Source organism: Hydractinia symbiolongicarpus, chromosome 10 (genome assembly GCF_029227915.1).
Source record: "Hydractinia symbiolongicarpus strain clone_291-10 chromosome 10, HSymV2.1, whole genome shotgun sequence".
In the NCBI taxonomy this organism is placed as follows: Eukaryota; Metazoa; Cnidaria; class Hydrozoa; order Anthoathecata; family Hydractiniidae; genus Hydractinia; species Hydractinia symbiolongicarpus.
In genome coordinates, this window is record NC_079884.1 from 25851073 (window position 1) to 25873361 (window position 22289).

At 35.9% G+C, this 22289-nt stretch overlaps 3 protein-coding genes across 3 annotated transcripts; 1 reads left to right on the forward strand and 2 right to left on the reverse strand.

Annotated features, from left to right (window-relative positions):
* Nucleotides 1-316: 316 nt before the first annotated feature.
* Nucleotides 317-13706, reverse strand: LOC130613114 (transmembrane protein 177-like). Its single transcript, XM_057434440.1, has 2 exons — nt 13542-13706; nt 317-1278 (listed from the first exon to the last, which is right to left on the reverse strand). The coding sequence occupies exon 2, from the start codon at nt 1257-1259 to the stop codon at nt 336-338; it is 924 nt and encodes a 307-aa protein (XP_057290423.1). The 5' UTR covers nt 1260-1278; nt 13542-13706; the 3' UTR covers nt 317-335.
* Nucleotides 7024-10834, reverse strand: LOC130613111 (E3 SUMO-protein ligase KIAA1586-like). Its single transcript, XM_057434438.1, has 3 exons — nt 10133-10834; nt 8381-10056; nt 7024-8188 (listed from the first exon to the last, which is right to left on the reverse strand). Exons 1-3 carry the CDS (start codon nt 10273-10275, stop codon nt 7479-7481), a joined length of 2529 nt encoding a protein of 842 aa, XP_057290421.1. The 5' UTR covers nt 10276-10834; the 3' UTR covers nt 7024-7478.
* A 4106-nt stretch (nt 13707-17812) lies between the features above and the next one.
* Nucleotides 17813-21766, forward strand: LOC130613116 (N-alpha-acetyltransferase 38, NatC auxiliary subunit-like). The gene is made up of 3 exons (XM_057434443.1): nt 17813-17911; nt 18434-18608; nt 20512-21766. The coding sequence occupies exons 1-3, from the start codon at nt 17864-17866 to the stop codon at nt 20661-20663; spliced, it is 375 nt and encodes a 124-aa protein (XP_057290426.1). The 5' UTR covers nt 17813-17863; the 3' UTR covers nt 20664-21766.
* Nucleotides 21767-22289: the final 523 nt, after the last annotated feature.

Genomic DNA, 22289 nt, shown 5'->3' on the forward strand with positions numbered 1-22289 from the left:
ACATTTTTGAATTTGAAAAATACTTCTGATTTGAATTTTTTTGATTTTAAAGATATTTTAAGATTAAAAAAATATTCTCGGCTTTCGCAATTAATTTATTTAGATGAGCAAGTATTGAACTCATTTGAAACATGCAGTCTATTAACATGGAGTCAAGTATATCAGCAGTTAAAAAAAAATCAATTAATCGAATAAAGCAACCGCAAAGCTTTTCCTCGAAATTTCTTCAAAAATGCCTTCAATTGTTACAGATCTCCCCGACCCCCTACTACGGTTTCCTAGAGTAATGTTGTGAACGACAAATATTTAAGCCAAATTAACAATTTAAGTTTACTTCAACGAAATGTTTTCTCCTCTACACTGTTGTTATTATTATCATATTCTAACATTGTCTCTTTTAATTTTTTCAGTCTATCTGTACGCTTCGGATGTGTTGAATCTTCCTGTAAATAATCACCAACTTTTGAGTATGCTTGTTCGCCTTCCACGCCACGCAATTTGCGAATAACACGATTGTTTTTCAACCTCTTTCTCATGTAGCTTATACCACCTGTGCAGTAATCACGACCTAACAGTGCTGATTTTTCATCTGCTATATACTCTGCCCGATGTGCTAACTGTTTTCTAGTGTCAAAATAAACAGTCAATCCTATTGTCCAAATCAACACGTTCATCAGTATTATACCAAAGAAAGTTTGTCCCTTTACTAAAGTTGGGAGAAAGACTCCTGCTTTGTAGAAACCATAAAAGCAGCCAGTAGCATGTGCCGTCGTTTGAAGAAAATTCAAATCCTTGATATGAGTTAGTTCATGACCAATTAAAAACTTGATATTATCATCATCTAATAAAACCGAGTCTATTAAAGCTTTACCAGCGTTCGAGTTCCAATCTATAGGTTTGTTTTCAAATGTGATATTTGCCCTTGTCACATCCTCTGGGTTCTTGAACACAGCATTTCTTGGAAGCCCTATGACAGCCTTGTTTGGTAGAAAAACACTTCCCGCACTGTTTGTACTGAAACCAGAGGTGTACACAATTTTTACACATCGTTCATCGATGTTCATACATTTGCAAGCCTCATCTAGCAAAGTTTTGTGGTGATCACTAACATCTTCTTCGTATATTCCTTGAGTCGCTGCTATTGTTTTTTCTGGGAAAAAATGAGGTAAAGTGTTGATTCCAAATACAGCTGTTGTACAGATACCTGCCACAATGCGAACTGTCCTGGAATAAACTCGTTGAAACAAGCCAGCGTTCATTTTCTCTGTTAGAATTTGCCTAAAAAATATGTAAAATCAAAAAATCTTTGCAATGTGATGGAGTTTTCTATTTACATTATAAACGCAGGTTTCTTTTCTATGCAATTTACTAATTCAAGCTGTTTATATAATTTTTATATTTTTCTGATAATAATCCGCTATATAAAGTCAGCCTTGGAAAATGGTAACAGGTAACAATTTTTTAGCATCCAAGATAACCATAGATTCTGGGATGATCTTGAGTGCTTAGATGACCCTAATAATGAGAAACCTTTAAAAAAATGGAGAAGAAACAGACTTGCAGAAGTTTCCGATAGCTCAGATTTTATCTTCATCCTTGATCGTTCAAGTTAGTTTTTGACATATCCCTCTATGGTGCGTACATATTTAAAACTTCCCTAAAACTTCCCTCCCCTTTCCAAATAAAACACAATGCTACTTCATTCCCTAATGAGGCAGCAATGTGTACTTAAACACTATTAACGAAAGCAAATATTGTGTGGTCATTATTTTTATACATCTAGCTGGTAACCTACTGTTCGTGTTTAGACTGTAAAACTAATTACAATAGTGTTGCATGGGTTTTTAGTTACTGTTTGGTGCAGATCTGATACTTTGGTACAGATATTACAATGCTGTGTTGCTGTTGTGTTGCTTTAACACAGGTAGCAGAGGGTGTACTACCTGTTAAACACTACAAAGCCCCACCGACACTTGGTGATAACACTGATATGTGTTATAAGAACTGGAAAAAAGAAGTACAGATATGGCAATTATTTACTTCGCTGGAGAAGAAGAAGCAGGCACCTGCTGTTTTTTTGACTTTGACTGGTCACGCACAAGAAGCAATTTTTAGAGATGGAACTTGAAGTTTTAAGTTCTGATGATGGTGTTAAGGAACTCGTGAAGAAGTTAGACTCCTTTTATTTTAAGGACTTGCACCATTCAGCTTATGAAGCATATGAAAAGTTTGAAAAATTTTGTAGAGCTTCATCCATGACAATGAATGATCATATTATTGAGTTTGAAAGACTATACAACAAGCTCAAGAATTACGATCTGGAATTACCTGAATGAGTTTTACCTTATCGTTTCATTAACTGTTCAAATATTTCGGAAAGTCATAAGCACCTTATTAGAGTAACTTTGTCAGAACTGAAATACACTAAAGCCAAAGAGCAGCTAAAAAAGATTTTTAGTAATCCTTCAAATTTTATGACTGGTCAAGGTAGCTAGTGATGATATCAAAATCAAGAAGACTGAAGACATCTACTATGGAGCTACTAACAGACAAAATTAAACTTAAAGTCAATCTAGAGATAACAGAAGAACATATACCCGAAGATTTGCAGGTAGGAATAGATTGTTTTTCATTGTTTGTGGCGAAGAATGGTTGCAATGCTATCTGAACACATTGAATGATAGAGAGTTAAAGTCTGTGATTGAAAGAAAAAGTGCAACAATATTCAGGTTTAGAAGTGGTAAACATGTGACATCTGTTAAAAATTGCATCTTATTTATAATAATTATCTGCAATAATGAGCTTGAGAATTCCTGCCAAATTTGTTTGAAATACAAAAAGCCAAAGCCAACCCTGATCGTAGGTTTTCCAATGGCAAGACGATTCAATGAAACAGTAGCATTAGATCTGAAAGAATGGTCAGATTCGCCAAAGGCTTGGTTCTTGCATTTAGTTGACCATTTTACTCGCTACAGTACTTCGTGCGTCATCAAAACAAAAAGGAAAGAAAGAATAATCAAACAAATTTTTCAAATATGGATTTCCATATTTTGTTCCGCTGAAAAATTTCTTGTCAATAACGGCAAAGAATTTGCAAATGAGGATTTTGTATCGATGTGTGAAAATGCCAACATCAGAACATGCACAAGAGCTGCAGAAAGCCCTTGGAGCAATGGTTTGGTGGAAAGACATAATTTTATTCTTGGTTATAATGTTAGCAAGATGATGGAGGATAAAGTCACAGTCAATTTGAATATGGCAGTGGCCTAGTCAGTGAGCGCCAAAAATTCCCTGAAAAATGTCAATGGCTACAGTCCGAACCAACTTGTTTTTGGATTCCACCCAAATCTTCCGAACTGAGATAATGCGAAGTTACCAGCTTTAGAAGGAAACACGACCAGTGAGATTGTTGCAACAAGTCTAAATGCTATGAATGTTGCACAGAAAGCAGTCATACAAAGTGAATCAGCGGAAAAGGTTAGAAGAGCATTAAGGCATCAAACAAGAACGTCAGGTGATGAGAGATTTGAAACTGGGGACAAGGTATTTTATAAAAAAACACAAGCAATGCTTGGAAAGGTCCAGGTAGTGTCATAGGACAGGATGGCAAACAGGTTTTAAAAAAGCATGGCAGTTCGTACGACCGTGTACACCCTTCTCCTATCCATAGAGACTAAGGTTCTTCTCTGATTGATGCTACTCCCATAGAAAGTTGCAAAAGTAAACCAATAATATCTTTAACTGACACCGATAATGCTGTGAATAAAGAAATAGTAGGTGATGGAGATAGTGGTGACAGTTGTGAAGAAGAGAATTCTGATATTAATTTGCAAAACTCCCAAAGTGATGAACCAGAAAGAAGGGATGCCATTAGAAAGGAGAGACAAGTTGCATCAAATGAAATTGGCAAAAGTTTAAATGATATAATAAATCTAACCAGTAGCATAAGTCGACTTTCTTTAGATGTAACAAACAGTGACACGCAAGACCAAAAGGGGTTTGATGGTTCCGTTAAACCCAAAGCTAACTAATTTGCAAAGTGTAAAGTTCAAGGAGTGTGATACAGTTAGAGATCTGGAAATTACATCAAGAGGTGGTAAAGCAAATGGACAATGCAAATCCTATTTGAATACACGAGATGTAGATTCATGTGTTGATTGGGAGGAAATTGAAAGTTGAAATTGAAAGGAAATTGAAAGTTGACAGCCAATAAACACAGAAGAGGTACTTCTTTCGCAAGTAAAAATTGCAGATGCTAAAATTGGCGAATTGGAAAAATGGTAAAAGTACAATGTTTATGAAAATGTTGAAAACCATGGACAAAAGGAATTGTCTGTGAGATGGGTCATGGCTGAGAACATACTGAATGGGAAGAAAAAGATGAAAGCCAGATTAGTTGCACGGTGTTTCGAGGAGACAAAAAATGACATTTTAAAAGACTCCACAGCTTGCTCGAAGTTACTCACCCTCATTGCTTACAATAATTGGAGATGCAATTCTATTGATATCAAATCCACATTTTTACAAGGAAAGGAAATTGAAAGTACTGTTTACCTGAACCTCCTAAAGAAGCTGATAATGGAAATTCTTTGTGGAAGCTTAAGAAATGAATTTATGGTTTGGTGGATGCTTCTTGCTGTTGGTATTTGCATGTAAAAGAAGAGCTCATAAATCTTAATGTGTCGGTGAGCAAGAGTGATCCTGCAATATTTTACTGACATCATGGTCAACAATTATCAGGAGTATAATGGCCACGCATGTTGGGGCGGGAATGAGGATTTCGTCTAAAATGTTATATAACCTTTACGGAGAGTGCTTCTTGTTGGATCTGGATGTGCAACTATCTTTCGTTATCTCCGATTAGGCTTGAACCAGCACAGTGACTTTACCAATCAAATCAACCAAAATTCATATGTTGAGGAAATTGAACCTACTAGTCGTTAGCCCGAGGAAAATTCTGGTAAAAGCCAAAAACGAAAATTTTATTTTACAGTTTAAAGGTACTATGAAAATTTTGACTCTTTAAGTTTACAATGACGCATCCTTTGCAAACCTTAGAAACGGAGGATCTCAAGGCAGATATATAATATTTCTGAAAGACGACTGTGGAAATCTATCACCCATTATGTGGCAGTCAAAGCGCCTGCAAAGAGTAGTAAAGAGTACAATGGCTGCAGAAACTTTAATTCAAGTTGAAGCTGCAGAAGCAGCATTTTGGTTATCAAATTTACTGACTGAAGTATGTGGTCGTAATGTTTTAAATTCCATTATATGTTATATACACAGAGAGTCAACAACTATTTGAAGCAGTTCATTCGATCAAATTTGTTGTGAATAAACGACTATGGACAGATTTGTCTATACTTAAAGAAATGATTGACAGAGAAGAAATAACAGATGTAAAGTGGATTGATAACAAAAAACAAATTGCAAATTGTCTGACAAAAAGAGGAGCATTTGCTGAGGGACTATTGAAACCCCTTTAGCATTTATCAAGTCGGCGATGTGTAAATAGTGTACATAAAGATTGGGGAAGATTGTTAACCTACTGTTCATGTTTAGACTGTAAAACTTATTATTACAAGTTACTTTGTTATTACAAGACATCCCTTCCCCTTCAGGATCCAGATACTTCGAATGCCCCCTTGCAACAATTCCTAGGTCAAAATGATGTTGATAAGTATCACATGTTTGCTGAAGAGAGTTAAACTCTTCTGTTTTTTAAATTAAAAGGGAACACTTGTTCTGGAACCTAAAAATAATGTCTGCCAGTAGAATAATATTGGAGAATCGTTGTAAATAAACATTTTATTTATCGATTTAAAACACTTTGTGTTATTGCTATTATATCAAGGGAAAATATTTATCACTTGTTAGATGCGGCATTGCACAAGAAGTTGAATCTTAAAACCTGACCAATGCTACCACAGAAAGCGGACGTTAAGCTGAGAATGTTGATGATGCGATTCAAAATTCTATTCAAGAAATAAACTTTGGGTAGCCCAAACAAGACATACACAGCATGCATGCAACAAAAAATTGTTGTTTTTAAAGTAAAAAAATTTACGACGTGAGTGAAATAAATTTCATACATTTTTAACAGTCTAATAATTCGTTAATTTTATTAATAACCCTAGACGTAACAAATTTATCCTAGAAAAATGTCAAAAAAGACTATTGATTTTTTTTAAATAAATCTGATCTCATCTAAGACTTGCGACTTGCATCCAAAAAGTTTTATGCTATAACCCCGGGTCCTACTTAATGTTGAATCATGTATGTGTGAATAGCTCACACATGAAACACCAATTTCGTAGATAGTAAAAATTTGTCACATGATTCTATGTGTAGAGTAATTGTGAGTTAAGGGATTAAAAATAATAAAAATTACCAAAATGTTTAAAATTTTTGCTTTGTCTACCCATGCTATTATCTCAATTAGCCAGGTCACTGGGTTTTATCTCTCTTACTTATATTACTGCTTCTTAATATTTTTCTTTATATTTCTTTATGTTATACACTTATCACTACTGGCTTGCTGGACCAGCAACAACCTTATTTGATCAGTATGGATAAAATCTTAACACCTCGAATCCCGTTGAATTGTGTTGGTTTTATTTGGCGTCATGAATCTCCCAGATTTTGATCCAGTAGTGGAAGCAATTTGCCTGTTTCACACTTGGATTCTCTTTGTTATTTTGGTGTGGATGCTGGACTGCTTTGCAAGCCTTGGTAGATGGGGAGTCATTGTGGGTGTCCTCCTGAGAGAGTATGGTGCTTGTGCTTCAGGTGTACGTGTGTGAAAAATAAAATAAATGAAATAAAATGAAACAAAGGAAGTTGTAAAATACATAAGAGAAAAAAGTAACAAGTAGAAGTTGTAAAAAAGAGAAGAAGGAAACAAAAAGAAATTGTAAAAAAGACAAAAGGAAACAACGAGACGTTGTAAAAAACAACGAGAAGTTGTAAGAAAGAGAGAACAGGCACTAATCTAGAAATTGGAGGCAGCGTACCTATGCTTACAAAAAGGGCAGTGGAAAAAATGGCCCCCACCATGGTTGGGGGCCAAAAAAAATTTGGGGTTTGTGAACGCTCTAGAATGGCTAATATAGCATTTCCCAGGCTTATTTTGATAACATTCAACCAAGTTGTTTCTTCTCATCAGTACTTGTTTCCATTAGTATTCATTTAGAAACACAAAGCACAAGCCCAACTACATCACAACCATCAACGATAGTCGACGAAACAGTCACGCCGACTACGCCGTTGCCGGTACCATTATGAACGAACGAAGAAACAATGATTGCGTGATTAGCAAAATACTGACCACAGTCCCTTTCTTAAATTGTACTCAAATTACAACAAAGTATATTATGCATAAATCTTTCTCGGCGAAAAAGTATTGTTCTATATCATTCCGAAACTTTAGCTTATTTTCACAGAGACTTTGTTAACAATTTTTTTCGTTGAGAAAGATACTATATTTCCGATGAAAATATGCGTCTGTTACGATTTGTTTTCCAAATCTGTAAAACTCTGTCGACTTCCCTATTGGATAGAGGATTTGTTGCATGCGAGATGCGCATCAAGGCATCTAAACTTTTTTGGTCGAGATTGGTCCGTTTGTCGTTCATGATGAGCTTCATACGAGAAAAACCACGTTCCACCACAGCCTCTGATTGAGGCACAAGAGCATATAGACGAAGCAGAGTTCGAACATTCGGGAAGGCAGAAGAAACAACGCTATCACGCAAGAGATCGATTGCTGTTAAAGGTGATCGTTTCTTGTCGACAATACTTTTTAAGTCATCCTGGATTGCCTTAATCTCCCGTTTTGTCTTCCGCTTGTCAGCTTCAGCGTTGAGGAGTTTGGCTTTAGCGCTCTTTTCTTCACAGGATAATTCGGCCCTCAATGCAATCTTACGAGTTGTGACATAATTTTTATAACCCGCGTATTCCATTTGAAGAGACTCGTTTGTGCAATCAATGATAGGATTGCTTAACACTGTTCGGCCTTGATAGGTATCTTTAGCAGAGTTGCCGTAAAAATCAAACGCCACTTTTAAGGAATCGTTGCCATAATTTGAAAATGTTACGTCAGTCGATTCTGGTATACCAACAGGATCAAAAACTAATAAAGATTCCACGGGTGCCATGCAGGACATATCGAATGCTGCTTCCATCTCTCCTGAAAATTTCGAAAATTCAATTCAAAAGATTTCCAGGTCATAGAGTCAAAGCGTTATGGGTCAAATCAATTTTGTTCCCAGAGAGCCCCTTTTAGTTATGAAACAACGTTGTTACGACATTATTATAAAATATGCTATTGATGGCCACAATTTCTATTTGAATACTACCCTTAGGAAAAATGAAAACAAACCTATAAATCCTGTGATGAATGGACTACCGTATTTCTCATGGAATTCTTCAGCATTGATAGAATAGTCGACTTTCAATCTTTTGCGAGTTCCGCGTGAAGCAACATTCTGTTTCGTGAACGATTCAACTTGCGTGAGAATTTCTTTGTGTGAATTAAAGCTTTTCAAATAAATGCTATTTTTATTCGACGCCATATCTCTCAAAATAGAAATTGTGGTAGCCATAACACGTCGTACTGCACCAAAATCTTTATGATCAGATTGTAAAACCATTGAAAGACCATTGATTACAGATAACACATCTTCGAGAAACGTTATCTGGAGAACTGTGTTCACATTCAAAAGCTCAGATCGATATCCTATCAATTCGGGCTTGGGATTTCGAGTAACAATATCGTCAAGGGCCGAAATGATCATCCCATATCTCTCTCTACAGCGTTTGCAAGCAGCGCCATGAGAGAGCCATCGCGTAACAGCAGCTTTTATGACATTCAGAGCCTTCAACCCGTACGCCTCTTGAATTTCTCTCAGGATGTATCGATTCTTGCTGCTGAAATGGAAAGTTTTCCACAGACCTAAAAGCAACGCATCGATTGTTTTGAGCCATGGGAAATCGTCCATCAAGTGCTTAAAACACAAAGCGAGACGATGGCAGCGACAGTTGACATAAATTGCATGAGGTGCATAGTTTCTTATCCTCCGTTGGAGACCATTATGTTCTCCTGACATGGAGTTAGTTCCGTCGAGACACGAAAATCTCGTCTTTTTAATGTCAATGTCCCTGTCTTTCATTACAGTTACCACAGCGTTCATAACGATTTCCGACTGGGTTGACGATACCTCGACTAAGGAAATAAAGTCCATAAATAGATCTTGTTTGTCTTCGTCGTATGAGCTTATGAAAATCCCAAGCATTTCTCTCCTTGCAGCATTAGAGGACTCGTCCGCAAACAATACTAAGTCAACAGATTTTTGGATCCTCTCGTCAGTTTGTTTCCATAAATACTCGTCCAATGCAGTGAGTAATCCGTCGCATGTCTCATGAGAAGTGTATTGGGCATTCTTAGCGCAGTTACGGAGATACTGTTTTATGATAGGCTCCTCCATTTCGTTTGCAAGGAAGTCAATCATCTTAGGATATAACGCCTTGACTGGAAGATTGTTTCTTGCAAGAAAATGCACAATGCGAATCAATTTTCCTACATACAAGGAATTAGCTTCCCGTCGGTCTGCTACTGAAACTTGTGGGGCATTACCCAAGGTATCGGTGATACGGAGATTTGTCATAGCATTGACAGCTCTGATGTGCCTACTTGCCTTCGAATGGCGTTTCAGTTTTTTTCCAGCATTTTCATTGAAATGGACTCCTTTGTGTGACCATGCCCCTCGATCACCCCCACTTGGACAGGCCGTAGTAGCGTAATACACATCGCAAATTTTACACATATATCCATGTATAGCTTGGTTGTAGTAAAGCCAAGGATATATGTTTTCGTATTTACTTTGATCGTAAAGACGGTGATCTATGTGAGGCCGTTGTTCGTTTTCAGTTGGAGCAGGAACAGGGTCGTTTAAAACTTCATCTTCATCTTCGTCTGATTTATCCGTAACACTGTCCTCCTCGCTACATGTTTTTTCTAATACTTCTTCATCGGAAGAGTCCTCCGTGATCAATTCACTGAGAGAAATGAAAAGAAAACATAATGAGCGCTAGATTATACGATTTGTAAAAATCAAGAAAAACAAACAGATACCTATTCTCGACAAGACTTGACGATTGTGAATTAGAAGCTTCATCTTGTTTATAGCTAAAACATTGCGCAATAGTTTTTGAGCCTTTAGCAGCCTTTAACTTCTCTATGTTTTTTTTCTTTTCTAATCTTTTTTTCGTTGGCATTTTGAACCCGAACTGTGAACTTCACGAAATTCAACTTCTTTGGATAAATAATCTGGAAATCTTCTTTAAGTCGATTATGTAATTACGTAACATAATAAGACATTAATAAATTATTATTTCATTGTTTCAAAACAATTGAAAAGAATTCGAAACACATGGTGTTCAATTCGTGTTTTTGTTTAAAAAATCGAAAATATGTGTTGTGCACATGTGTTGGTAATAAAACCAAAATAAAACAAACAATTTTAGATAGCGTGGAAGTATATTTAGTGTGAATGACCTACGGAAACAACACGAAATGTAAACATGGCAGCGCACACGAGTTTCTTCGCGAAGATAAGTATATGTTACGTGAAGATTGTTGACGCTGTGGTATATTTTCCTTTAGGGCACCGTGAGTGAAAAAAGGGCACTTTATATCAGAAAAAGGGCACTGAATCTTGGGATTTATTGCTTCTGTATCGCCCCACCCCTGGCCAGACCTCGTTTTTGAGGTTTTCAAAGAAAAATAAAATTTCTGATTTTTTTTCTCTATAGGGCAGCGTCCGAATACCGGACGCTCTTTTGCTCTAGATTAGTGCCTGGAGAAAGCAAACAAGAAGTTGTTTTAGACGATAAGTTGGGTTTCCATTTCTAAGCTTACAATATCTACATTGTTCATTTTTTTAAGACTCTTATGGTTCCTCCAATGAGAATCTTCTTTTTTAGTAGCCACCCAGTGGAATTCGATTCAATTCAATTTCAATTCAATTTACTTATTTGTCATAGAAAAAGTTGAAATTACAGTAGGCATAATACAACCAGTTACATATAGTTATATTTCAATGGCTGGAGACCAACACCATAGCAAGGCTAATAGTAGCGTGAAGGCCGATATAGCACTGGGGAGTAAAAAGGGTTATAGGCGCGTAATCTCCTTATCGAAATAAATTAACATATACATTTTATTTATTTATTTCAAAGTTTAGACGGAGTTAATGACTTTCCTGAAAATTTGAGGATGTAAAACATACTAGAAATGAAAATAATGGTGCTTTAATATCTTTAATTTATTATTGTTGTTTTCCAGCCGCCATATTTAACGATCTTGTTGATCTCTTATTCTTGTCTAATAAGCGGGCCGTCGCAAAATGTTCGTGTGAAACCATAGGTAAACAAACGGCCTTAACTTTATATGAGCTCAGAGATGGAGCTCGATAAAATTACAGTATTGACTCGTGGTTATTAATTATGATAGTTATGCTTATCTAGAGCATGAAAGGGGAAATTCTTAAAATTTAGGTATTCTAATTGTCTAGATCTGATAATGTGTCCATAAGGAAACGACTAACTGTTTGAAAGGAAAATAATCAAAAAGGAATGACAGCTAGCGAGGCAAAGCTGTCTTCAGAAACAACAACAAGAAGTGGTCAGTGTGATGTCCGTTAGTTCCGCTCGGCAATCATATCTCCGTCCATATCCACTTTGCTCTGACTATTTTGTAAGGCTAAGAGTTATAGCTGGAAATATAGAATATGGCGGATACCATAGCATAAAACTGTGTTGTTTACTGATACATACCGTACGTTCTTTACAGACATTACAGTCAGTGTTGCAAAGAAGTCTGATTTCAGTAAGTTAAAACAATTAAATAATAAAGAATAACACAGAAACTTTGGTTGATTTATCTGATTTATCATGTTCGGAACTTTGTGAAAACATTTATAAAAACATTACGATGGAAACACAGCTACGGATACTCACCCTCATTCATTATTTTTTCTGTAATGGCATGAATCCAGCAACCATGTGATCGATTTTGCCGTTCGTTTATTATCACATGATTCGTGCAATGAAATGCAATGGCAGTTCTGTAGGCGAAGAGAAATTGAGGTGAGTTTGTTATTTCTATGAAACATTTGAACATCTTCTGGTTGTCAGTTTTCAATAAATTTTCAGGATAATGTTTTCTTATGTATATCTTTCAATTTTTACAATAAAATAGGCACCTCTAAAAAAAGGGGCCTACAGGGTGATTATGCGCCTTTAAGTGTATAGGGAGGGAAAATACTATTCCATTTTCCCGATACAAACCATCAGGAAAAAGGGTAAAAATAATAATAATAATAGGACGAAAAAAATTGACACAGATGCACACACACTCACAACAGATGCACTTGTCCATAGAAATTCATGTTGACAGACACATACATACACAGCACGTACATTACGCCATAATTTAGTGGTTATAACTCTCAAACTCTGTGGGGGAGACCAGGGTTTGATTCCTCTTGACAGCGATTCGAACATGGGCGAGTGAATGTTACCATAGCCCCAAGTTAACCCAAGCCATATGAGGGAAATTGGGGAGATGGCACACTATGTGGGACGTTGGATGTTGCCGGGAGTTGTCTAGTAGAGCACTGGCCCTAATTGGGGTCTGCGTAGCTCAAAATGAGCATTAAATACTCTAGGACTCTCCATTTAAGCCATGGCTCCTCCTGGGAATAATAGACAGGGTATATCCCTCGATATTTGTGAGGCTAGCCATGTAAAATATGCACATCTATCTATCTATCTACAAAAATGCACACACACTACCGAAGGGTCATTTCATAAGTGTCCAGAAAAAAATCTGTTGAGTTTATATTTTATAACAGAATTTGACAATGTGATAAAGGATAAAGAGGTAATTTTTTGTAGATTATTCCAGGCAGTAGTGCATTGGGATCTAATTGAGTTGGTCCCATGGTATAGTAGTGTTTGAGAGAAAGTAGTCCAGCATTCCAGCAGTTTTGTTCCTGGTATTGTAGTGGTGTTGATGGATTTTGATATCGTAGGTTTCTGTTAGAGCTATATGAGTGGAATCAGTGAGAACATTTTTAATAAAGAGAATGTTGGAGATTTGTACAATATCAGAAAATTTTAAAAGACCAAGTTGATAGAAAATAGGATCTGTTGTAGCAGTAGGTTAAAAAAAAGTTAGCAATCAAACAGCCTTATTTTGCAATATTGAGATACGTTTGATAAGGGTAGAGACAGGTTGACCCAAGGCTTGACAACAGTAAATAAGATTGAAATAAAAAAGGGAGTAATAGGAAACAACCCACTATACTAAAACTATAGGAGATTTTCTGGGCTAGCCGCTTTAAATATGGAAAAAAAATTATTATTATCACTATAATTATTTCCCATGCATGCCATTTGAATAGACATTTATTTTAAAAACATTATCTAGCTATCCTACTAGCTAAGTTTTAAAGAATACCAAATGAATGAATGAATACCTTCTGCACTGTTTTTGTTCCCCTCGTACTGTTGGGGATAAGTCAAGAGGGAGAGGCAGAGAGGGGCAGTAGCCAGCTAGCTACACCTTTGGGGTCGTAAATTTAATTGCCACACTGGATGCTTCTCCGCTCTATTTGCAAGCTGTACTTGAACCAACATCAAGCGTGAAATATCCACCATTATTAAAATTTGTTTGAAAGCCAAAACTACAAAAATATGATAGGGCGCCAGATTGTACAATAAACCCTTACCGAAGGTCGCTTCTGTTGTTATTTTTATCAACTCATATTTTTACTTTTTTATTTATAATCAATATAGACTATAATTTCTTTTAGTAAAGAACGAGAATAAGTTTGCTATAACACGTAACCGCCACACAGGGGCGACAATTTTCTTTGATGGTTGTTATATTATTTTGCCTTGCAAACAGGGCCCTTAACGGTGGAACGGTGGAGTATATAGCATGGCCAAATATATACTGTTAGAGTCAATTAAACCCTAATAATGAACACAGAATCAGTGCAATTAGCTACATAAATTAAAAGTAAAAAATCTACATATAAAAATTCTGGTTCTTAGGGTTGTCTACAAAGAAAAGTGTTAAATTGAAACAAATATCATTAATCTTATGTGATGACATGTCTAAATAGATGCCAGGTCCTCATTTTCCATTAGGATGTGTATGTTCCGACTAAATTTTACATGATGAATGCTGGTCTGTCCTGCAACGGAAAGACTTAACTCTTTTGGTCAGCTTTTTATAGCCTTTTTTTATATGTTTGAGAGATTTAATAGGCATTGAATCTTTTTATATATATATACAAATGTTTTCGATTTAACTTAAGCTGACAAAATTAAATTTCCAACAAAAGGAATGATTTTTCTTCTTCGAATGCTGTAATGATTCCGCCCAGCGCTTATTAAGTGACCCCTTCGAATAAGTGCCCACCTGATAAAGGGGGCGCTTAATCAAAAACTACCTTAAGAAACTGGGCGCTTATTTTAAAATTTTACTTTCTTATGTTGAGAACCCTAGAATAATTAAACTTCATTTTGTTACATCTTTTGTTCAGTTTTATATTTTAGGAACAAAAAAGCAAATTTGAAAACGTGTGGATGCGGATTTTTCAAACTTTTCCCACAACATGAAAGTTTTTTTTGCGAAAAGAGCTGCAAAATTTGGTCAGCACCCAGAACTTTGTTTCGCCTCAAGGGCAAGGCCAGCTGCCTCGTCCTCCACGTTTTTGACTTTTAGGCCGCCGGTTCACTCTTGCAGCATGCTATCTATAATGTTGACTTCCAGCAGGCCAACGTCGTTCGCAGCGAGGCTCTGCAGCATGACGCTATTGTTCTGGATCCTATTTCTAGTGTGTGTCTGCCGCCCATTCCCAAACGGTTTTTGGACAAAATTAAGTCGCTTGAGTACGTGAATCTTGATGCTCTTTTGCCTCCATCTCCACACTCTTCTGTTTTGTGTACTTCTCTTCCCATGGACAATCTGGGGGAGTTCGATCTGAATATCCAAAATGTGGACGGTGCCCCCAAGGTGTCCTTATCCCAAAAAATGCCAGGGAAGGGTAATGTTGAGGATTTTAATTCTTGAGTTTCTGCCTGGACAACCGATATGATGTGCATGGTTTGGTTTTACCTTCATCTTGTCCAACAAATGTTAGCCTACCAAACCTTCATTAACCAGTTTGCCTCCCAGTATGCTTTTGCGTCTGTTTACACCTACGACCAACTTCACCGGTTGCAGCTGGCAAATAATCATTCCCGTAGGTGGGATGTTGTTAACGATGCACTGTTTAATATGCACCTTAGGGGGCCCCTTCAGTGTTGTCGCAGAAGGTTTCCCCTGTGGGACCTCCAAGATGTTTTTCTTGTAATGGCCCCGGACATTTTGCTTCGCATTGCCCACATAGGTTTGGGTCGTAGTCATCGCCCCCACAGTTTGGGAATGCCCCTCCTAGAGCCTGGTCGCCCACACATGGCAACCCATGCATTCACTTTAATCAAGGGCTTCCTTATCGATACCCCTGCACGCTTGTCCACAGATGTCAAAACTGTTCCAAAAAAAAACAAAGCAGTGTCCATCCCGGCCCTCTAAGTTTGGTTCCAGATAGGTTTTTTCCTATCACATCTTTGGTCACAACAACCATTAAAGTTCATGTTTTAAGTCACTTTTTAACCTCTCGCCCTAACAGAGCTCTAATAAATTTTATTATTTCTGGTTTTACATTTGGATTTAGGTTAGGATTTGACAACAGCACATTGGCCTCGGCCATCAGAAACAATAAATCTGCCTACCATCATGGTGAGAAAATTGAGACAGCAATTTTAAAGTTAAAACTTAATTGCTAAGTAAGGTGCCCAAGTTTACTAACTTGGTCTTCAGGCTTGACAACCCTGCTGTCCTAAGTCAAAATATCGACAGGCTGGTCCAGTCGTGACAACCTCCTGTGTAAGGCTGAGTGTTGGGGCCCTGTAACACATGTGTAAAGCTACAGCCAGATTCACAAGTTCTGGCGCTCAGGAGGGTTTTATTTATTTTATTTTTTATTTTAATATATTTTTGACATATACATTTTTTCTATTTGTGTTCGATCTGTAACCAGTCCATTTATGTTGTTAGCTCTGTCTTGTGTCATATGTTTGTGATAGAAGGATTGTTTTTCTCTTTACGATTTTTTTAAAAAATAGTTTTAGGTCCAAGTTGGACAGTACTCGTGCTTGTAAGAAGCAAGAAAGTGTATTCAGCACCTTCTTCTGGGAGCCGAATCCCAGTTTTGACAACCACCGTCCCTGTAGACAAGATACTTCAGTGCAGCCTGCTGTATTGTAAACCTTTTTCATTTTGGTGCGTGATTGAAAACGCTGCTCCATTGTTGGAGGAGCGTGCGGAGGTGTGGGGGCGCGATCGCACACCTCAAAACACCAGGATTGTTATATACATTTGGGAGACCTAGTTTTAGAGAATGTGAACAAAAAACATTTCACTTTGTTGGGTTGCTCCAGAATGTTTATTTTTGTCTCCCTAATAGTAAGAGGCTAAAACAATCAAACAAAATTCCAGCTCAGAGAACATCCTGCATTTACGCTGCAATCAATATTTTTCCGCAGACTTCGGACTGAATGGTTTCTATTAGTGATAATTTCACATGTAAAAAACTTAAAAAAAGGGGTCCCCCATGCAAGGTTCTCACTGCAAATCGGATTTTATATAACGTTCTCAAAATTTTCATATGTAAATATAGTGGAAGAAAGGCTTATCCCCAGTAAGGTTCTTATGTCAAATTTTCTCCTTATAAAGTTGTCTTCACAATGATCAAATAGCATGGAAACAGGGCTATGAATGATCGGTTGCATTAAACATGTGGTAACCATCCTTTAGGAAATTCATTGTACACAACATTGCCCATCTTATTGTAAAGGTGGGTTCACAGTTATTCTTTGTAGTCTTTCGAATAAAAGAATACAAAAAATCTATTTTCATTGCGAATAAAAGAATGCAGTGCACTAGCGCAAAAAATAGAACTGCACCTAACAAATATAAGACATCTATTTTTAGTTTGGTACCACCTGTTAGTTACTTTTTTCAAATCTATGATACGTTTATCATACAATTTTTTTCCTATTTAATTGTTAATTATATATATACATTTTTAGGTGTAATTTATTATGTATTCATGAAATGTGTCTTAACAGGGTCTTTAATTATTAAGAAGACATCACTCACATTGCATAAAGAAATTGCTGCCATATTACATGCTTTGTGAGCACAATTCTATCAGAGACATTAGTTTATAGGGATATGTGTTTTGTTTTTACACTGGTCGTTATTTAAAAGTAATGTTGTCAATCCATATGTTTTTATGAATTCCAAAACTTTTGAGTTTTTTATAGTGATCACTAAGCTATATATTTGATAGATTAGGTTGACAAAATTGAGGTTCATAAAAACTGAAGGTGGAAGGAGAAAATGATGAAACATTACAATGACTGGATGTATGAAGAACAAGGTTTATAGTAAGCAGAGTGATGTGTGTGGTAGCTCATTTCAGTGTGTGAAAGACAAATATTTCAAGCTGTTGCGTCATTTGATCTGAACCCAAAATTTATTTAAAAATTATTAACAAGCAATGCAGCAATATATGAACGAAATAAAATAAAATTCAGGTTGAACATGTAGAAAATAAGAACATATCCAATTGAAGGAAAATTTCTTGGGTTTTGTAAAAATTTGTATATATATATAATGCATTTTGTTTATTTACAGGTAGTGTTAAGAAACTAACAGGGATATGTGACTATCATAATTGAAATGGAACCTTCAATTTTACAGAATAATGAAGATGTAGGTAAACCACTGGTATGTTATTTTCAATTTTTAAAATTTCAGTGTAGCAAGGTCAGAAATTTTAGATAGTGTAGATGCATTGTTAGGAAATTTCCAAAAAAGATAAGGTCAGTTTTTATAAAGATTATTTTTTTTTAATATATTTTACCAATTTATCAGTCCTTTACCCTAAGAGAACTCAGTGAGGGAACAGAAATATATATATTAAAATTTATGAAAGAAATGCGTAAAATTTTGTACTCAGTAACGAGTAAAAGTTTAAAAGCTGCAAGTAAAGGATTTCATCTAAAAACATCTTATATTAAGAAGTGAGTTGTGATAAGCAGAGAATGTGATGCATCTGTCTTGTTTTACCAAAAATATGGACCTTGAAATTTCTGAGCATTTTATTTCTGAAATTATAGATCAGATGTTGGACCTAAACGTTTATTTATTTATTCATTCATTTATTCATTCATTTGGCAAATAATCTAGTTTAGCGTCAAAGATCTTTACTGTTTATAAGTTATAAAAACTTATTTTATTGTACATTAGGAACTACCTGTTAGTGGTAAGGCTACCACTGGTCGAATGTATCTGGAGTTACTTCTGAATAAATCTATGAAAGTCGAAATATCTGACGGAAGGACATTGATTGGTCAATTTCTTTGCACTGATGCTGATGAAAATATAATACTTGGATCCTGTCAAGAGTTTATTGGAAATCCAAGTAGGACTATAATTTATATTTATATTCTTTTAACTTGATACTAATAATAAATGAGTGAATTTGTAACTTAAAAAGGTTTGTTTGGAGTGATTATCCGAAAGCCTTTTTTTATGCACTTTATCATTTGAAAACAAAATAATTATCAGATTCTTGGGAATTGTTGATTTTGCTAGATTAACCTTATATCAATTTTATATTCGTCATTTAATTCTTTGGATGAAAAAATACTATGTATTTATGATGTAACCTGCTGGCAACACATATTCCATTCCATCTTATTTCTTTGCCATGCAGCCGGTTACATCTCAACAAAAAACCAGGAATCAGCGTGGTAGGTTAAAGTGACGTGCTGCGGAGAATCTCTGAAAAAGCCATAGATCATACGTTCGGTGCGGAAGACGATATTAATTCAACAAAACTTTTTTAATTGCGTCTATGTTGAGCTTTTTAGTTATTTAGTATTAAGATGTTGAAGGAACTGCTAGCTAATTCCTGATAGTAGCACAGACGAATGAATGATTTAGCAGTCACGGGAGACTTATAATCTTATTATGCGGATACACTTTATTGCTAAAAACAATACGCTACACTGTTAATACGTTTGTTTTATTGCAACTCCGACTTGCAATAAACCCTAATTGTTCACTGGATTTAAAATCTCAAAATGAATAAAGCAAACCGATAATGAAAATTGCGCTTTGGTGACTCATTTAATTAGTCAAAATTATTTGTAAAAATGTTGAACAAAAACACAAAAGCTTATTAACTACCTTATTACACAAAAATAAGTAGACAACTTAATAAAGTGAGATTACGTATGATCATGAAATTAACGCGAACTTATAAATTTTGGTATTTAAGTGCGTGGTAAATAACGCGAGTTTAAAAAAGCAAATATTTAAACGACATTATATAACGCGAATTTTCAACCATTAAAAAATTCATTTTCTCAAAATTAGATGAATTTAAAGCAAAGAAAAAACAACAGCAATTGGGTATAACATAAAACATTAAAGGGGTTTAAACGAATCAAATTTTGGTTTCGTTATCGAGCCTCCTTTAAAGTGTCTCTGATACCGCTGCCTTCCATCACGCCTTGATGATGCTTCTTCCCTTTTCTGATTTGAAATGTTCATAGATCACCTTCATGACTTTTAAGTGGCGCGGCTTTAAAGTTGACAACCGAAGGCCAACTTGAATGGTAGTGACATCCCAATCTTGGTCGCTTGATATATTTGTCGGGATCTTGCGTCGAGTCACGACAATAATTACTCACAAATGGTTCTATGTACACTCTTTTTCTTATATATACAACTAAATAAAGCTCACTTTTTACAACGCACGTAAAATCACTTCTTCCTGTTAGAAGGCGGCCTCGATCTGTTAACGTCACCATTAGCTCGTGACAACTGCACAGCAGCCGAGCTCCCACAGCAGATCACGTGATCAACGAGTAACTCGCTACATATTTATAATATTGCTTGTAAGGACTGTTGATTTGTTAGAAATAAGAAAAGTCCATCTCTCCGTTTTATGTTTTGTTGACCGCTTTTTAGATTAAAAAGAAGATCTCGAAATCATATAATTATATTTTTGAAAGGCATTTTGCAAAAGGTACATATAAAAAATAAGATGCGTTGAAATATGCAGATGTTTTTTTTAACGTGAAGCATTATTTAACGAAGGTGAAATCTATGTAGGTATGAAATTAACATGGTTTTAATAAACGTGAAATTTTCAAATTCGCGGTAATTAGTTGACTAGTTATTTTCGTGTAATAAGGTAGTCAGATTTCAGAATTTTTTTTATTTCCTGTTTACAACTTTGGCTACCTTCTATTTTCGCACTGTTGCATTTTTATTAATTTGTCATTTTGTTTATCATTTGGATTACTTTCTTTCAGGTGACGAAAATGCTGAAGAACCAAGACTGCTTGGACTAGCCATGATTCCGGGCCGTCATGTCAAGACCATGCACGTTGACATGGACAAAAAGACGCAAGAAGATATAGATTTTGTGACAAAAAAAGAGGAGAGGAGTGGAGAGTCACAATAGCAGTTTTTATATATTGAAGAAGAACACCTAGAAATACTTGTATTCCAGGAACTCAGTAAATATACAGGAAGATTTATACATAAAGATTTTAAGGAGAACATGATGAAAACAAATTGAGAGGAGTTGCAACAATAAAGACTTTTTTATGCTGTTTATTAGCTTGTTTTAAAATAAATTTGGGGTTTGTCACATTTTTTTATCACATAACTTCGTTGGCTTTAAGTGACGAAATTTTTGAGATGACGAAATGTGCGCCGACAAAAAATTGATTTCGACGAATATTTTGAGCAAACGAATAATTTGGGCTAATTTAAATTTTTTTGCAAACTCTATTATATCGTGTTGCCACAAAAAATGTGCATCTAAGCCTATTTTAAGAAAACAAAAAGTAAAATCCGTCTCTGGGAATGGGTATACAGTGAAACCTCCTTATAGCGGACATCCTTTATAGCGGACACCTCTCTACAACGGACACTTTTCTTGGGAACGGATGAAACGACGGTCAAACTCTCATAACAAACCCTCCATGTAGCGGACACTCTATAGCGGCCACCTCTATATAACGGACATCATTTCAAGGTCCCGATTGACATTTCCCCCTGGAACTGACTTCTCTACAGCGGACAGGTTTAAGAATGGGTCATACAAAACAAAATTTTTGTCAAGAATTTGTTTATATTTGCTTAAGACAATGTTTTATATATTTAATAATTCTTCAATCTTTTGTATGTTTTCTTTCAGCCGGTTTATGGCTTTTTCAGGGCTATAAAAACGAAAATTTGCAGGGATTTTCAGGTCGTATCTACCTCTGCGGTTAACGCGTTTCCTAGTCACTATAATTTCCATAGAGCAATAAGGGAGGGATAGAAACATAAACACGACTTTAGATATATTTTTAGGTACATGACCAACCACCACTTCTTTAGTACAATGAGAATTTGAGCTAATTTTGGGAAAAACCTCTATATAGCGGACATACACCTCTCTATAGCGGACACTTTTTTGAGGTCCCGATCGTGTCCGCTATAGAGAGGTTTCACTGTATATATTTTATTAAACGTGTAGTAAATGTAAAAGAGAAAACAAAACAAGTTTCGATGAAATTATTTCTTTCTTTATTATTTCTTCACGGCATGTCGGGCGTGCAACGTTCCACGGCTATTTTCAAGTGCAGAGATAAAAAAAGCTTTACCGTAATTATTCTAATTTAGTGCGGCCTCTATTTAGTGCGGGTGGCCTTTTTTTGAAAATTTAACAATTTATATACCTCTTATTATTAGTGCGGATAAAATGTTGGTAATTTTCAATTTTCCTCTTATTTAGTACGGGAAGGGTAAAAAATTCCTCTAATTATAGTGCAAGTTGACATTTTCTTGTGAAAGAAATTCCTGTCATTGTTGAAAAGGAATTTATAGTTTACTGTTGTGTATCAGAGGCTACAATATCTACCAAGTTCAATGGACCGCTGAAGTTGGAACAAAGTTAAACGCTGCCCCGGGCAATAGACCTACAGCGCTTGTCAAAGACAAATTCGCCATTTCCGTTAAAAAATGGTTGGACATGTTCCTAAGTTCCCGTCAAAGCTGACATAGTTTTTTTTAAACATGGTGGTAAGGTTGTAATCGA

What these genes read in the sequence shown, in the direction of transcription:
- LOC130613114 (XM_057434440.1), bottom strand. Translation starts at nt 1,259, where the DNA reads ATGAACGCTGGCTTGTTTCAACGAGTTTATTCCAGGACAGTTCGCATT.
- LOC130613111 (XM_057434438.1), bottom strand. Translation starts at nt 10,275, where the DNA reads ATGCCAACGAAAAAAAGATTAGAAAAGAAAAAAAACATAGAGAAGTTA. An exon ending in TCAAGTCTTGTCGAGAATAG is followed by an intron (nt 10,057 to 10,132) that starts GTATCTGTTTGT and finishes CATTTCTCTCAG; the next exon opens with TGAATTGATCACGGAGGACT. An exon ending in ATTCATCACAGGATTTATAG is followed by an intron (nt 8,189 to 8,380) that starts GTTTGTTTTCAT and finishes CGAAATTTTCAG; the next exon opens with GAGAGATGGAAGCAGCATTC.
- LOC130613116 (XM_057434443.1), top strand. Translation starts at nt 17,864, where the DNA reads ATGGAACCTTCAATTTTACAGAATAATGAAGATGTAGGTAAACCACTG. An exon ending in AAGATGTAGGTAAACCACTG is followed by an intron (nt 17,912 to 18,433) that starts GTATGTTATTTT and finishes ATTGTACATTAG; the next exon opens with GAACTACCTGTTAGTGGTAA. An exon ending in AGAGTTTATTGGAAATCCAA is followed by an intron (nt 18,609 to 20,511) that starts GTAGGACTATAA and finishes ACTTTCTTTCAG; the next exon opens with GTGACGAAAATGCTGAAGAA.